The 16,110-nt window shown below is 45.5% G+C and overlaps 1 protein-coding gene and 1 long non-coding RNA gene across 2 annotated transcripts in view; one reads left to right on the forward strand and one right to left on the reverse strand.

Moving 5' to 3' along the window:
• Positions 1-16,110, forward strand: part of LOC137299254 (syntaxin-1A-like) — a 194,812-nt gene that overhangs the window by 128,173 nt on the left and 50,529 nt on the right. Inside the window, exon 6 of the mRNA XM_067967917.1 lies at positions 4,356-4,464. Within this exon, the coding sequence (XP_067824018.1) occupies positions 4,356-4,464 (109 nt within the window). The remainder of the gene's footprint in view (positions 1-4,355; positions 4,465-16,110) is intronic.
• On the reverse strand, positions 11,240-12,073 carry LOC137299255 (uncharacterized). The gene is made up of 2 exons (XR_010957856.1): positions 11,724-12,073; positions 11,240-11,441 (listed from the first exon to the last, which is right to left on the reverse strand). It is a non-coding gene; the product is annotated as an uncharacterized lncRNA (long non-coding RNA).

Consider the following 16,110-nt stretch of genomic DNA (forward strand, 5'->3'; position numbering starts at 1 on the left):
CTACATTTGACCTAATTTGATGAACTCATGTTCAGTTTGTGGGAAAAAAAGGGTTAATGGCAAAAGAGGCCTGTGTTACCATAACAAACCTACATTAGCCAGTGCTGGGGGACAACCTGCCCATGTATCTGTCAGGTAGGAAACAATGACATAGGAAAGATTAGGATAGACGCCTTGCACAGGGACTCTTGAAGAGTTAGGTTTCCCCATTAAAGTGCGAAGACCTCAAGGATTACTTCAGGTGCTGTGCACTGGACCAGTTAGGGATTAACTAACTGGTTAGACCTGTAGTTAGAAAGATGAGAGGGAAGATTTCTGCTTCCTAGAACATTGGGACAAGTTCTTAGGATGGGGGAAGTTCTACAGATGGGATGGTCCTTACCTAACCCAGACTGATACTAATGTCCAGAGAGAGAGTAAATAGAGCATTGGAGCAGGATTTCAAATAGTACAGTAGGAGAGGGTAAATAACACAGACCAGAAAGAAACAAAATTAGTGACAACTGTAGCAGAAAGATCAACGAGTAGAGAAATGTTTGAGGGAAAATCCGTGATATTTTATGCAAACACAAGGAGTGTCAGGAAAAAGTGCTGGAGTTAGGGGGATCTACAATTAGCGGGAATATTGATATTATTGGCACCGCAGATACATGGCTGACAGCGGAGGATGGTCAAAAGAGTGGGCCCGGAGGCTACAAAATATTTCACAGAGAAAGGGCAACAGAAAGAGGTGGGTAGCATTTTATTAATAAGGAATGATATAGTAGCTATGGAAAGGATGGGTGTATCAGCAAAAGGGGATAAGGCTGAAATAATCTGGATAGAAATGAGTAATAATAAGGGGCCAAATTATTAATTGGTAACTGCTATAGACCAGCAGCACAAGGTGAGCAGGTGGATGGGGAGCAGCTTGGGCAGATAAGGAGGGCTGTAAAAAATATTGTAATGTATCAATCATGAGGGATTTCAACATTCCTCAGGTTAAATCGATAGATCAAGGACAACCTGTGTGGAGGGGCAGAATACAAATAAATTCACTGGCGGACCCAGACGGTTTCTGTTTTGAAGTAGGCCAGTTGAGGTGTAGGTCAGGTAAACCCAGCCTTATAGAGACACAATCAACTGCCTCTTCTAGGCAATACCTTTACCTTTGCCAGAATTTGGTTGAACCACATAAGTAATACGAAAGGGTCCTATTTTAACTAGATTGGTAGGAATTGTGAAATTGGGCTAAGCCAGCTCCATTGGGTTTGAACCAATGTCTCCCTTTAAAGGGGTAAACCCACTAAAATTTCCAGGGTGGAATTGGCCTATCCAAGTAACACAGAAGGGCCCTATTTTAAGCCAGCCAGTTTAATTGTGAGACCAGCTCAGTCTAACTCCACTCACTCATCCAAGTGTCTTCCCTTAAATGAAATTTTGCACAGGCTGGTATAAATGTGAAACCAGGTAACATGAAAAGTTCTTCACTGGCAGTAGCTGACAAGGAAACAGATTTGGGAACAATCATTGATCAGAGCAGTCAGTGTGAAACAGTGATTAGTGCGTAAATGGGATACTGAGGTGCCTCTGGATGTTTCTTTCTTAGTTCCTGTCCCTTCTCTTCTTTGGGTGAGGTTCTTCGTCAAGTATTTTACTTCCTGCTTGTCGTACATTTTCCTCCCTTGGGATGGACAAACCTCTTTCTTTTTCCTTCAAGACCTGATTCCAGGTGTTCTGCTGTCGTCCTTTGCTGCCTCTTTGCCACATGCCCTCTCTTGCTGCTCTCTCTGGCTGCCCCCTCTTGGTGCCCTCTTTTGGGCCTGTACTCCTATCTCTAATCAGGGGAAGGTTTATCCTCTTTTCCATGCTCTGTTAGTAGTTGTTCTGTTGTTTCTGTTGTGTTTACTGGTGGTATATTAACATTTGGTTTCCAGTACTTTTGATCCCATCTTGCAGTTTCATTGTTCTTTCAGTGGCCTCCAACACTATGGATTCCTCCCCATGTTTTAGTTGTTTGCTCGTGGAGTGCAGCATTATTGTCCCCTCCCCATTGTTTCATTGTCTCTCGTTCAGTGGTTACATTCTGTACCCTTGAAAATTTCCAAATGAAACAGTTTTTTCGTCAGAACCATGGGAACATGCCCCATAATTTGCAACTTCAATCTGTTTGTAAACAAGCTGTCTGGGTACCTCCAGTTAGTGTCTTCTGTGTCGTGTTCTAAATGGCCGGCAATGTAATATGTTACAAGCTATCGAATTCATCCTAGTAAGAGGACAAGAGAGAAGAGGTGAGAATGTTAATGGATGCTATCAGGGACCAAACTCAGGATGAACATAAAATAATTAATATATTCAATTATGACTTGCGTCAAGTATTCATTAGGGAAAATAATATTAACATGTCCTTAGCCCAAACATCTTCAGCTCCTTTACTCCATCGTAAGATCAGGAGTGGAGCTGTTCACTGAATATTCCAATGTTCAGTTCCATTCACAGCTCCTCCAATAATAAAACAGTCCATGCTAGCCTACAGAAGAACTTGGACAACATCCAGGCTTGGGCTGAGAAGTGGTGGGTAACATTATGTGCCTGGTAATGACCATCTCGCATAAGAGAAAACCCAACCATCGCTCCCTGATCTTCAACAGTTCTACCATCATCAAGTTCCATGCCATCAACGTCTCGGGGTTATCATTGACCAGAAGCTAAACTAGACCAGCCATATCAACAACATAGCTACAATAGCAGGGCAGAGGCTGGGTACTCTGAGGCTAGTGGCGCACCACCTGACCCCTCAAAGTCTCTCCACCATTAGGTTTATGGAATATTCACCATTCACTGGATAGAATGCAGTGGCAATAAGACTCAAGAAGCAGATGTAAAATTTCTTAATTTTCCAGGGCCACTCTAGAAATGCACCAGAACATGGCTTTAGTACCAGCCTGGTACTGGGCAGAAGGTGAGAGGAAGTGAGGGTAGTTCCTGACAGGAGGCCCGGAGAAAATGGGAAGCAAGATCTGAAAGAGTTGTTCAAATTCTAAGTTTACTGCCTAATGCTCTGACCGGATTGAAACCAGGTTTGAATCCCTTGTTCGCTGTTGAGCAAATTTTTAAAAAACTACTGAGAGAAAATTTAAAGTATAAAAATAAAGAATTTATTCCTAATTTGCAAATAGAAAATAGTTTTAAATAAAATTGAGCAACAGTCCCTTCCATTTTTGGATGAAAAATGCAAATTCTGTGTTCATTAGAGGTTTCAAAATTGGAAATTGCACAAATGAAGTCAGAAAATTTTCTGGGGGGTGTAATGTCAACCTTTCACCCCCCAACCACCCCCAACATAAAAATAAATCTTGGGCCTTCAGCATTTACATCTTCCCTTCAAGCTTTCATATACTGAAAGTAAAGGAATGTGGAGTCGACCCACAGCTTAAGTTACAAGCGCTGCACTTCCAGTGTAATTACTTGCTTTCACATGTCATAGGCTTTTCTTCAGAGTCACTTTTGTATTAATAGTTTTTTTGAGTTTTTGCTAGTTTTCTAGGTTGTCCTGAACATAATGGAGACCTTTGAGCAGTTCAGAGAGGAGCACAAAGTTGATTCCGAGTGTTAGGCGTCTGAGTTATAAAGAAAGACTGGGGAAACTTGGGCTCTTGAGCCTTAAAAGAAGGCGACTGAGAGAAGACCTTGTGGAAGTATATAAGGTAGTAAACGTTACATAAAGATTAATCTGAAACATTAGCTCAAACTAAACTGTGTTAGTGAGATAAGGGGACTGGGGAAAGCCAAATTTAGGACCAATGTCAGGAAGTTCTTCACTTTAAAAGACAGCAACACATGGATTGGACTTCTTTGTAGGATAGTGGAGGCAAGACCACTGGAATAATTTATGAACCAGTTACATGCTGTGATGGGGGGACGGTAACTTTTTATCTGGATGGATGAGTTGGGGCAGCCGGCTGACTTTCTTCACCTTCATCTATTTTCTGATCCTCATAAACGTAAGATATCGGGGATGAGGGTGAAACTCAGAAAGTTGGCATCAATAGAGAAGGGGATTTCCCGGCAGGAATTTCACTCCAAGTGGGGAGATGTGCCAGTGTACCTACACCGAGCATACAGAACGTGGCTTCAGTACCAGCCTGGTACTGGGCAGAAGGTGAGAGAAAGTGAGGGTAGTTCCTGAAGGGAGGCCCAGAGGAAAGGTCACCCTTGGTCGCACCTATGCTTCTTGCTGCAGGTGCAGGTGCTCTCCTCAGCTGGGGAGCAGTACATGGCACAGGGTGTGAATAAAAATCCACTTGCAGTGGCTGCCGTGACCGTACTTTGATTGCAGAACTCCAGTTCAAACCTTGTTTCTTTTTTGCTTGCAGCATTCTACACTGTCCCGTAAATTTGTGGAAGTGATGTCGGAGTACAACGCCACACAGACTGACTACAGGGAGCGTTGCAAAGGACGAATCCAGCGGCAGCTTGAAATCAGTAAGTGCCTGCAATTGTTCTTGGAAAAATAGAGAACCACGGTAAGATAATGGCTGTCATTGTACGGGCTGCACACAACCTGAGCTTTCTACTGATGTGGGTCTGAAACCTGAAGCACCTTTGAAATCAACCCATCACAAAAAAGAAGCCAAAGTCCATGCCGTAAGCTCTCTGTCTGACCCAAGGGTCCTGCTACATTTACCTAGATATTGGCCAGGTAAAGGCATACTCAGGTTCACAGGGAATGTGAAGTCTGCTTATGGGAGTGGTCAGTGACACTGAATCCAAAGAATTATCTACCACAAAACCCCAAAATGTAATAGCCATTAGCATGAGTGGAGCCCATTTACATTAGTGCAGGAATCTGGCCTCCTAGTGCTACCTAGGACTAAGAGTTACCACGAGGGCAGCGTCAGTGAATGACTGGATCTAAACAACAGGGGCGAATGTGACTGACAGGAGATATACGGGGGGAATGTGACTGTGACTGACAGGAGATATACAGGGGGAATGTGACTGTTACTGACAGGAGATATACAGGGGGAATGTGACTGTGACTGACGGGAGATATACAGGGGGAATGTGACTGTTACTGACGGGAGATATACAGGGGGAATGTGACTGTTACTGACGGGAGATATACAGGGGGAATGTGACTCTGACTGACTGGAGATATACAGGGGGAATGTGACTGTGACTGACTGGAGATATACAGGGGGAATGTGACTGTTACTGACGGGAGATATACAGGGGGAATGTGACTGTGACTGACTGGAGATATACAGGGGGAATGTGACTGTGACTGACTGGAGATATACAGGGGGAATGTGACTGTGACTGACGGGAGATATACAGGGGGAATGTGACTGTGACTGACGGGAGATATATGGAGGAGAATGTGACTGTGACTGACGGGAGATATACAGGGGGAATGTGACTGTTACTGACGGGAGATATACAGGGGGAATGTGACTGTTACTGACGGGAGATATACAGGGGGAATGTGACTGTGACTGACTGGAGATATATGGAGGAGAATGTGACTGTGACTGACAGGAGATATACAGGGGGAATGTGACTGTTACTGACAGGAGATATACAGGGGGAATGTGACTGTTACTGACAGGAGATATACAGGGGGAATGTGACTGTTACTGACGGGAGATATACAGGGGGAATGTGACTGTTACTGACGGGAGATATACAGGGGGAATGTGACTGTGACTGACTGGAGATATACAGGGGGAATGTGACTGTTACTGACGGGAGATATACAGGGGGAATGTGACTGTTACTGATGGGAGATATACAGGGGGAATGTGACTGTTACTGACTGGAGATATACAGGGGGAATGTGACTGTGACTGACGGGAGATACTGCTTGCTATCTCGCAATGCTCCAGGGCAGGGGCACCTCCCCGGGTGAGCCTGGGCTCTTTTTTTATTCATTCATGGGGTGTGGGCATCACTGGCGAGGCCGGCATTTATTGCCCATCGCTAATTACCCTTGAGAAGGTGGTGGTGAGCTGCCTTCTTGAACCGCTGCAATCCGTGTGGTGACGGTTCTCCCACAGTGCTGTTAGGAAGGGAGTTCCAGGATTTTGACCCAGCGACGATGAAGGAACGGCGATATATTTCCAAGTCGGGATGGTGTGTGACTTGGAGGGGAATGTACAGGTGGTGTTGTTCCCATGTGCCTGCTGCTCTCGTCCTTCTAGATGGTAGAGGCCGCGGGTTTGGGAGGTGCTGTCGAAGAAGCCTTGGCGTGTTGCTGCAGTGCATCCTGTGGATGCTACACACTGCAGCCACAGTGCGCCGGTGGTGAAGGGAGTGAATGTTTAAGTGTGGTGGATGGGGTGCCAATCAACCGGGCTGCTTTATCTTGGATGGTGTCGAGCTTCTTGAATGTTGTTGGAGCTGCACGCATCCAAGCAAGTGGAGAGTATTCCATCACACTCCTGACTTGTGCCTTGTAGATGGTGGAAAGGCTTTGGGGAGTCAGGAGGTGAGTCACTCGCCGCAGAATACCTAGCCTCTGACCTGCTCTCGTAGCCACAGTATTTAAATGGCTGGTCCAGTTAAATTTCTGGTCAATGGTGACCCCCAGGATGTTGATGGTGGGGGATTCGGCGATGGTAATGCCGCTGAATGTCAAGGGGAGGGGGTTAGACTCTCTCTTGTTGGAGATGGTCATTGTCTGGCACTTGTCTGGCATGAATGTTACTTGCCACTTATGAGCCCAAGCCTGGATGTTGTCCAGGTCTTGCTGCATGCGGGCTCGGACTGCTTCATTATCTGAGGGGTTGCGAATGGAACTGAACACTGTGCAATCATCAGCGAACATCCCCATTTCTGACCTTATAATGGAGGGAAGGTCTTGATGAAGCAGCTGAAGATGGTTGGGCCTAGGACACTGCCTTGAGGAACTCCTGCAGCAATGTCCTGGGGCTGAGATGATTGGCCTCCAACAACCACTACCATCTTCCTTTGTGCTAGGTATAACTCCAGCCACTGGAGAGTTTCCCCCGTGATTCCCATTGACTTATGTTTTACTCGGGCTCCTTGGTGCCACACTCGGTCAAATGCTGCCTTGATGTCAAGGGCAGTCACTCTCACCTCACCTCTGGAATTCAGCTCTTTTGTCCATGTTTGGACCAAGGCTGTAATGATGTCTGGAGCCGAGTGGTCCTGGCGGAACCCAAACTGAGCATCGGTGAGCAGGTTATTGGTGAGTAAGTGCCGCTTGATAGCACTGTCGAAGACACCTTCCATCACTTTGCTGATGATTGAGAGTAGACTGATGTGACGGTAATTGGCCGGATTGGATTTGTCCTGCTTTTTGTGGACAGGACATACCTGGGCAATTTTCCACATTGTCGGGTAGATGCCAGTGTTGTAGCTGCACTGGAACAGCTTGGCTAGAGGCGCAGCTAGTTCTGGAGCACAAGTCTTCAGCACTACAGCTGGGATGTTGTCGGGGCCCATAGCCTTTGCTGTATCCAGTGCACTCAGCCTTTTCTTGATATCACGTGGAGTGAATCGAATTGGCTGAAGACTGGCTTCTGTGATGGTGGGGATATCGGGAGGAGGCCGAGATGGATCATCCACTCGGCACTTCTGGCTGAAGATGGTTGCAAAAGCTTCAGCCTTGTCTTTTGTACTCACGTGCTGGATTCCACCATCATTGAGGATGTGGATGTTTGCAAAGACTCCTCCTCCCGTTAGTTGTTTAATTGTCCACCACCATTCATGACTGGATGTGGCAGGACTGCAGAGCTTTGATCTGATCCGTTGGTTGTGGAATTGCTTAGCTCAGTCTATAGCATGTTGCTTCCGCTGTTTAGCATGCATGTAGTCCTGAGTTGTAGCTTCACCAGGTTGGCACCTCATTTTTAGGTACGCCTGGTGCTGCTCCTGGCATGCTCTTCTACACTCCTCATTGAACCAGGGTTGATCCCCTGGCTTGTTGGTAATGGTAGAGTGAGGAATATGCCAGGCCATGAGGTTACAGATTGTGCTGGAATACAATTGTGCTGCTGCTAATGGCCCACAGTGCCTCATGGATGCCCAGTTTTGAGCTGCTAGATCTGTTCTGAATCTATCCCATTTAGCACGGTGGTAGTGCCACACAACACGTTGGCTGGTGCCCTCAGTGCGAAGACGGGACTTCGTCTCCACGAGGACTGTGCGGTGGTCACTCCTACCAATGCTGTCATGGACAGATGCATTTGCAACAGGTAGATTGGTGAGGACGAGGTCAAGTAAGTTTTTCCCTCGTGTTGGTTCGCTCACCACCTGCCGCAGGCCCAGTCTGGCAGCTATATCCTTCAGGACTCAGCCAGCTCGGTCAGTAGTGGTGCTACCGAGCCACTCTTGGTGATGGACATTGAAGTCTCCCACCCAGAGTACATTCTGTGCCCTTGCTACCCTCAGTGCTTCCTCCAAGGGGAATTTGACTGTGACTGATGGGAGATATACAGGGGGAATTTGACTGATGGAGCTATACGGGGGTAATGTGACTGATGGGGTATAAACAGTGAGGATGTGACTGATGGTATAAATGGTGAGGATGTGACCGACAGGAGATATACGAGGGAAATGTGACTGATGGAGTATAAACGGTGAGGATGTGACTGATGGGCTATAAATGGTGGTGCTGTGATGGACACACACACTGGTGCACAGTCATACAATCATAATGAACTGGCTTTGTGATTCTGCTGCTGAGATACGGGAGCCACGGTTAGCAGTGTGAAGGCCGAGTGAAAGCTCAAGGACATTGTCCCATTGCCACAGTGTCATGCTTGACTGCCAATGAACTATGTGTGCAGATAATCATTTTCAGTCTTCAAAAACATGACTTCATAAAGTAGAATATCATTTGGTGTCATTGAATGTTCCTCATTAATTCATTCTGCATGGAAAAGAAGAACAAGCTTACATTTATATAGCATTTTTCATGTCCTCAGGATGTCCCAAAGTGCTTTCCAAGTAATTACTTCTGAAGTGCAGTCACTGGTGTTACATAGGCAAATGCAGCAGCCAATTTGCACACAGCACAGACTGCAGTGGTTCAAGAAGGCGGCTCACCACCACCTTCTCAAGGGCAATTAGGGATGGGCAATAAATGCCGGCCTCGCCAGCGACGCCCACATCATGAACGAATTTTTAATAAAAAGGTCCCACAACCAGCAAAGCAGATAATGTCCAGCTAATTTTTTTTTGGTGGTGTTTGGTGAGGGAGTTACGTTGGCCAAGACACCTGGGGAGCTCCCTGAATAATACCATGGAATCTTTTACATCCACATAAGCAGATATGTCCTTGGTTTAGCGTTAACTAAAAGACAGTACCTCCAACAATTCAGCATTCCCCAGATACTGCACTGGAGTGTCATCTTAGATTAAGTGATCATCAATCCCGAGTAATGGTGCTGAGTAGGAAACACTAGATCATGAGTTTCCAAACTTTGTGATTACTGTACAATGTGGATCACTGACAGAAAAGATGTGCCTCTAGTATAGAAAAATAATGCTATTTAAAGAAAAATGAAATGTACACTATGGGATGTAGTGGGATCTAAAGGGAATTAGAACAAAGGAGAAGTCGAGGAGGAGAAAAGCTATTCATCCAATCAACACTCATCCCTCCAGTATCCTAAATCTCCCATTTAGCCCATCCTTCTAATACCCTAACTATTGCATTGAAGTCTGTTGCTGCATCACCCTAACTATATCTCAATAAGGCACCACATATCCTTTGAAGGTTCCGAATATTTTACCTCAACTGCCTTGCCTAGCAGATTATTTTCATTCTTTGAGGGTAGAAAGTTCTCCCTGATATCTGTTCAGTATTTCTGAATTTCTGTGCTCTGATCCTGCTTCCCTGGCTTAATTTGAAATAATATTCTGGCTTACTTTGTCACTGCCAATTAATATTTTATGCACCTCAGTGAGGTCCCAGTTTAACTGACCTTCTTCATAGAATGTGAAGCTTCAGCTTCTCTAATCTTTGCTCGTAGCTCATCCCCTTTACACTTGGGATTTGTTTTTGTTGCGGTTCTCATCAAATACTGGCCATCTCTGGCATGTCTGGTGCTCCCGTGCCCTCAAATTGCAATTGTGCCAGAACTTCATAATCTCTTGAAATAAAAGTAGTCGGGGGAATTTTAATCCCCCACGACGGGCGGGTTAGTGGTGGGTGGGTCGGTTAAAATGTCAAAAATGGGAAACCCGACCCCAACCCACCTCCAACGCGCCCATGTCCGGTTTTAACTGAGGCGAGTTTGGGTGCGGCCGAATAACCCGCTCTCCAGAGGCGGGTCCGTCATTATAATATGTTAATGAGGGTACTTTCATGAGAGTTTGTAAGTGATTTGAAATTAACGCCTCCAGCACGGACTCGGGAAACTTGGCAGTAAAACGGAGGAGAGATTGAGCGGCACTTCGTGCGGCTGGTTCAAGGTCAGGTGTCCCGATGTGAATAAAGGCTCAGTGCTCACAGCTGCTTTCTCAGTTCCCTCTGGTAAACGACTTGCTGAGAGGTCTTGTGGTGACAGATGTATTGGTAAAGCTTGGAGGTGTTCATATAGAGAACATCAGGATGGCTGGCACCATGGCTGCTATAGATTGGACCTCGGATGAGGAAGACAATCACCATCTGCAGCAGCAAGGTCGTGATGTGGTGGACAACGGAAAGGTGGCACTACCCACCTAACATGGTGTACAGCCAGAAGCTCAGCTTCCTTGACCTCTCTGAAGATCAGTGCTTCCGAAGGCTGAGATTAACACGTCAGGTGGTCACAAACATCTGCAGCCTCATAGAAGAAGAGCTACTGCCTGATGGCCACGCATTACCAGTCACTGTGAAAGTCACCACTGCCTCTGGCTCCACCAGGATGCCACCAGGGTTCAGCATCTGTGTCCAGCTGAGCACAGCTTGGAGAGGAGTGCTCCCTCTGACACAGACTCTCCACAGCTGTCTCTGTCACCACTCTCTGCTCATGCTCACTTGTGAACTATGACTCACTTGGCGAAAACCCAACTAGCTATCTAAGAGGACCCACCAAAGTGCGAGTATTTGTGCTGGTGGCTGGTAATATGTCTGGGACGGCGCACCCGCAGAAAGAATCAGGTCCTCTGAGAAATCATCAGAAAAGTCCACGGACTGCTGTTCTAAACTTGAATTAGTGTTGGCAATGTAAAAATGTTGCCACTCAGCATAATTACGCTTATTATATTTCACTCGCTGCTGAAATCAAGTCAACATGACTTAGTCTTGTATGAGATTTGGGTCAGAGATATTTAATTCTGTCAACAGCCAGCTGCTGCGAAGTCCCAGCCCCTCCATCTCCAATGATGAGGGACGCAAAGATGCCACTGATCTCCGTTACCTCTTCCTCAGAAGATGTCAGTTGCACTATCTGTGGCGGGCCATCTCCAGTTCTCTCCCTCTCCCATGCGTTTTGTGCTCGCTTCTCCTGCAACCGGAGAACAAGAGACCTATGAGTGACTGAAAGGTATATATTCACCTGATGGATTCTGTGCATTCGGTGAGGGTGACCATCAGGAAGATGCAGTACATTGCGTAAAAACTGGATGGATGGATAAATGGGGAGATGAAGAAGTGTATACAAAGTGAACGATGGATGCTTTAGAAACTTAAGTGGCTGTGAGGAGTGATGTGGTGGAATATGCTTGATAAGACAGAGTGAGAGGGGGGGTGCTCGACAGGATGTAGGTGAATCTGCAACTGTACTCACCTTTCCTGACCTGGATAGGTCATTAAAGTGTTTCCTGCATTGGATCCAGGTACGGGACACAATACTCCTGCTGCTGACCTCGGCCACCTCTAACCACGCCTTCTTGGTGACAACAGCAGGTTTCTTCTTCCTGTTGCTGGGGAAGATTATTTCCTTACTGCATCCAGCAGTTCATCAAGTGATGCGTCATTAAACTGGGGCGCAGACCTTGACAGAGCTGGGTCCAAGTTTAAACTTCGCCATCTTTTTACACAACCACCAAATTCCATCTTTGAATTGGCCCTTTAAATAGTCGAGTTGAGATTGCTTCATGCAGGTTCGCATCATGCCCGCTGTCACGCATTGGAGAAGCGAAACCTAGAAGTAAAATTATAATTAGGTAGCTATGTTGAAATTGGACATTGCGACATGCCAAAACTACTTCTGGGTTTCGCGCCCCCCTCGGATCCCACCTCTGCATTATTATCGGGCCCAGTTTCCCTCTGTATCCCTCAGATTGGTAGATCCCTGTGAAACACGTAGGCTAAATGTTCACAGAGCTCCTTGCACTGAACTTCGGAAACCCTGTAGGAACTAAGGAACTGCATAAAGGACCTGGGGTTTGACACCTTTAAACAAAGAGAAGCATTATTGGATGTCTGGGCATTCACTGCAAATAATAATGTTACCCTTCAATGACATCTGGGCAGATGTATTGTTGGGAATCAGAACATGTCACATGGAGGTTTGATGAACAGCAGCCAGGCATTTTAATACAGGGCAACAGTCTGACATAGAATGATACAGCACAGAAGGTGCCTGTGCTGGAAACCATAACTAACTGTTTATAAGCAAATTTCCAGATGTACATGCTGGCTGTTGAAGGATATAAATATACTGCTGGCAAATGGTGGATTTGAATAGGATGTCCCATGAATGTCCATTTAATTCAACACTTCAAAATTAGCTACCTGATCTAACTCACATGAGCAGCAAAACCAAGTTACGCTCTGTGAAGTAAAAGAACAATGTGGTATGTATAGTCTCTAAATTAGTAATGATTACTCTGTCCTAGCATGGAGATGAAGGATGTACATGGGAAGAAAGTTAACTCATAAGTTTCCCCCTGTCTTTATTCTCTTGTTTCCTCTTTCACTCTATGCTCATCATGCTGTCTGTACATCGCATGCTCTCTACATGTCTCTCTCTTTCACCTCTCTCTCCCTGTACACCTCACTCACAACCATTCCTACTTTCTCTATATCTTGCTCTCTCCCCTCTCCTTTGCTTTCCTCTCTTTCTCTCCTCTCCTTAATTTAGTGTCAGCACAAAGTGGTTTTGGCTTTGCACGGACTCTAAATTTGTGGAGTATAATTCTGACATGTAGGCCCAAACTGAGACTGAAGTGAAGTGGAGTGAAACTGTCTCCTTCAGGGACTCTCATTTTGCTCTAGTGTCCGATGGGGCCCTTACTCCAGACTCAGGCTGCATTTACACTATAACTGCAGTGTTAGTGCAAAGTCATACTGCTGTGCACTGACACTACAGTTGTGTGAACTACAGTCTCAGACACACATGAGCTATACAATACCAGATGGGAGGGCATTATTCCCTTTTACTCTGTGTGTTCAGTACATATTCAGGTGTTGACACTGAAGTACGCACTGGTGGACATTCTAAGCTGAGAGCTCCAGCGAATAGCCTATTCCCAGTCCCTAGCCTCTGTTGAGCCAACTGCTGCTAGACAACCTCCCTGTGCACTGTGGGAAAGTACTCGACCACTTTCAGAAGTCACTGCGTTTTTTGTCTCAACTATTTTTCACCTCTACACTGTCCATGAGGTTGGGAGAGGGGTATGCAAGTTGGAATTTAAATATTTCAGCCCAGGAGGAGTGGAGAGATGTCCTATTGTCCATTTCGCTGTACCACTCCTCCAGCACTGTGACAGCAGCCAGGATAGCAGTCAGGAAGCCCCTCTAAATCGACCAGTGGTTTCACTTCAGATTTCTTAAAGCCTCTGCAGAGTAGACACTGAATCCTTTGGCTTCTGTTCATGGGGCAACAGAATTCCAAAAGGACCACAGAGCTGTGAGAGAGGGAAAGAAAGAGGGAGGTCTGTGAAGTGTGGATGTGCACGGAACCATTTTTTTAATGCCATGTGAGCTTTCTGAAACCTGGATGGGGCTGAATTAGAAATGAGGATCATGTTTACACTGGGTGCTGTGAAATTCCTGAATTAGGTAATACCTTGAGACTAGCCAACACTGGTCAAATCTAATGGAAACTTTAATAAAACTTGGTGTGACCGGTAGCACTCAGTTTATCAGTGGGATCGACTGATAAATAATCCAGTCTATTGGCAATGCAGGTGCCATATGATCTCAAGCTCTTGTCAAGATGGAGGGAGAGGAACCTTGTTCACTGTGCATACAATCCCCCCCCACCAATGTGTTACACAGGCTCTAAGCTGAGCGCACGACTTTTCATGTTGGGGGCAACATAGAAAAACCTCTGGTTCTCCAACACTGTCATCCCTCGTATTGCTGAATGCAATGGCGGGTGGAGAGCCCTTTGAGTTAGTTAGCAGTTAAAAAAACAGCTGCTTGTGTTTAATATTAAGTACTTTCCTATTTAGCAGAAGTAGCATCTTTCAGACTTCATTTGATTAGTGGTATTTAAGAGGACCATCGAGAGTTTAATTTTCATGTTAAGTGGAAGAGTTGCGAGATGTGGTACTGGGGTCGAGAGACTGTAAACTCTGCCAGCTGCTGTTACATCAGATCCTGTGAAATCAACTGATGAATTTGAGAGTGTGACAGTGCTGGTAGCCTTCTGAGCCAGTCACTCCAGTCAGACACTGCCCCATAAATAAGCCGCTGACCAGAAACTGCGGCGGTCTGTCTGCTGCGTTCAGTACCTAGGATTTCATGGCTCAGATGCTCCTTGTGAGGTAATGCTTGGCTTTCAGAGCCTAACATTCCTTCACTTATATCGGAGAGAAAAATATAAGTACATGAGAGCTTGAAGAGGAAATGCAAAGGTGGAAAGCACAAAATGTGTGGTGCATTTCTATGGGTGTGCTCCCCACAAAATGTAAACTTTCTACATGAAAAGTGATGTTTTCTGTTCATTTTATGCACTGTTATACTTAATAATTAATAGATTGTTTAATTTAAAAGAAAGGAAAAATAAGGGGCATTTGGACTTTCAATAGATCAGCCAGACCAACACTTACCCAACAGGGCCCTCAATACTCATTCTCCCACCCAACCATCCCTGGCCCAGTTCAAAAGGCACTCCACCACTTTGGATCCAGTTCACAGAGAAACTGCACCCCAACCAACTTCCCACCCTTTCACAGGACAATCCTACACTCTGCCTGGCAGTCCACTCTCTGCTTGAGGAAGAACTTCCTGATATCAGATCTACAGATATGTTTTACTAGTCACACTACATTTATCTGTATTAAAAGACCTCTGCCAGATACGGACCCATCCTCCCATTGCATCTGGATCTGCTGGGAATCTGTTTTTTTAATCTCCTTACACTCACACATATCTTTGTATTATCCAGAAACTTACAGACAGTTCCCTTACACATCCATCCACATCATTGATAAAGATGGTGAATAGCAACGGCCCTAACACTGATCCCTGCGGGACTCCACTAGTGACTGGTCCCCATACAGAACCACTGCTATTAATAACAACCTTCCACCTATGAGAATGCAACCAATTCCTTATCCAACACAATCCCACAGGACTCAAACTTAGTAGCTTTTTTTTTTGTGCGGCACCTAGTCGAAGGCTGTTTGAAAATCAAGATATACAATGTCGACCATGTTCCCAATAGCCACCAACTTTATAACTTCCTCAATGGCCATGTAAATCACGCTGAAATCCCCCAACATTGGCAGTCAGGCCTTCAATTGTCTAGGCCCTAAAATCTGGAATTCCCTCATTAAACCTCTCCACCTCTCTCTTCTCCTTTAAGACCATCCTTAAAACCTATTTCTTTGACCAAGCTTTTGGTCACCTGTCCTAATGTCTCCTTATTTGGTTTGGAGTCAATTTTTGTCTAATTACGCTCCTGTGAAAGCACCTTGGGATGTTATACCACATTAAAGGTGCTATATAAATGCAAGTTGTTGTTGTTGTAGTTTAACTCTGTGTTCCCTCGTCCTACTCCCATAGTTTATTTTAAAGTCGTTTTCCGGATTTACTATTTCCATACCATTTGCTATCTTGCAAACCTTCATAAGATCACCTCTTAAACACCTCCTTTCCATCCTGAAGAGGACCCTTCCATCTGCCTATAACTACATCCTGAGGAATTCTTATGAAAAGTTATTAACCCAGGCAATGCTGCCTCACACTAACACATATATTGCCTGAGGTCTTTGCCTGCA

This window comes from Heptranchias perlo, chromosome 28 (genome assembly GCF_035084215.1).
Source record: "Heptranchias perlo isolate sHepPer1 chromosome 28, sHepPer1.hap1, whole genome shotgun sequence".
Lineage (NCBI taxonomy): Eukaryota > Metazoa > Chordata > Chondrichthyes > Hexanchiformes > Hexanchidae > Heptranchias > Heptranchias perlo.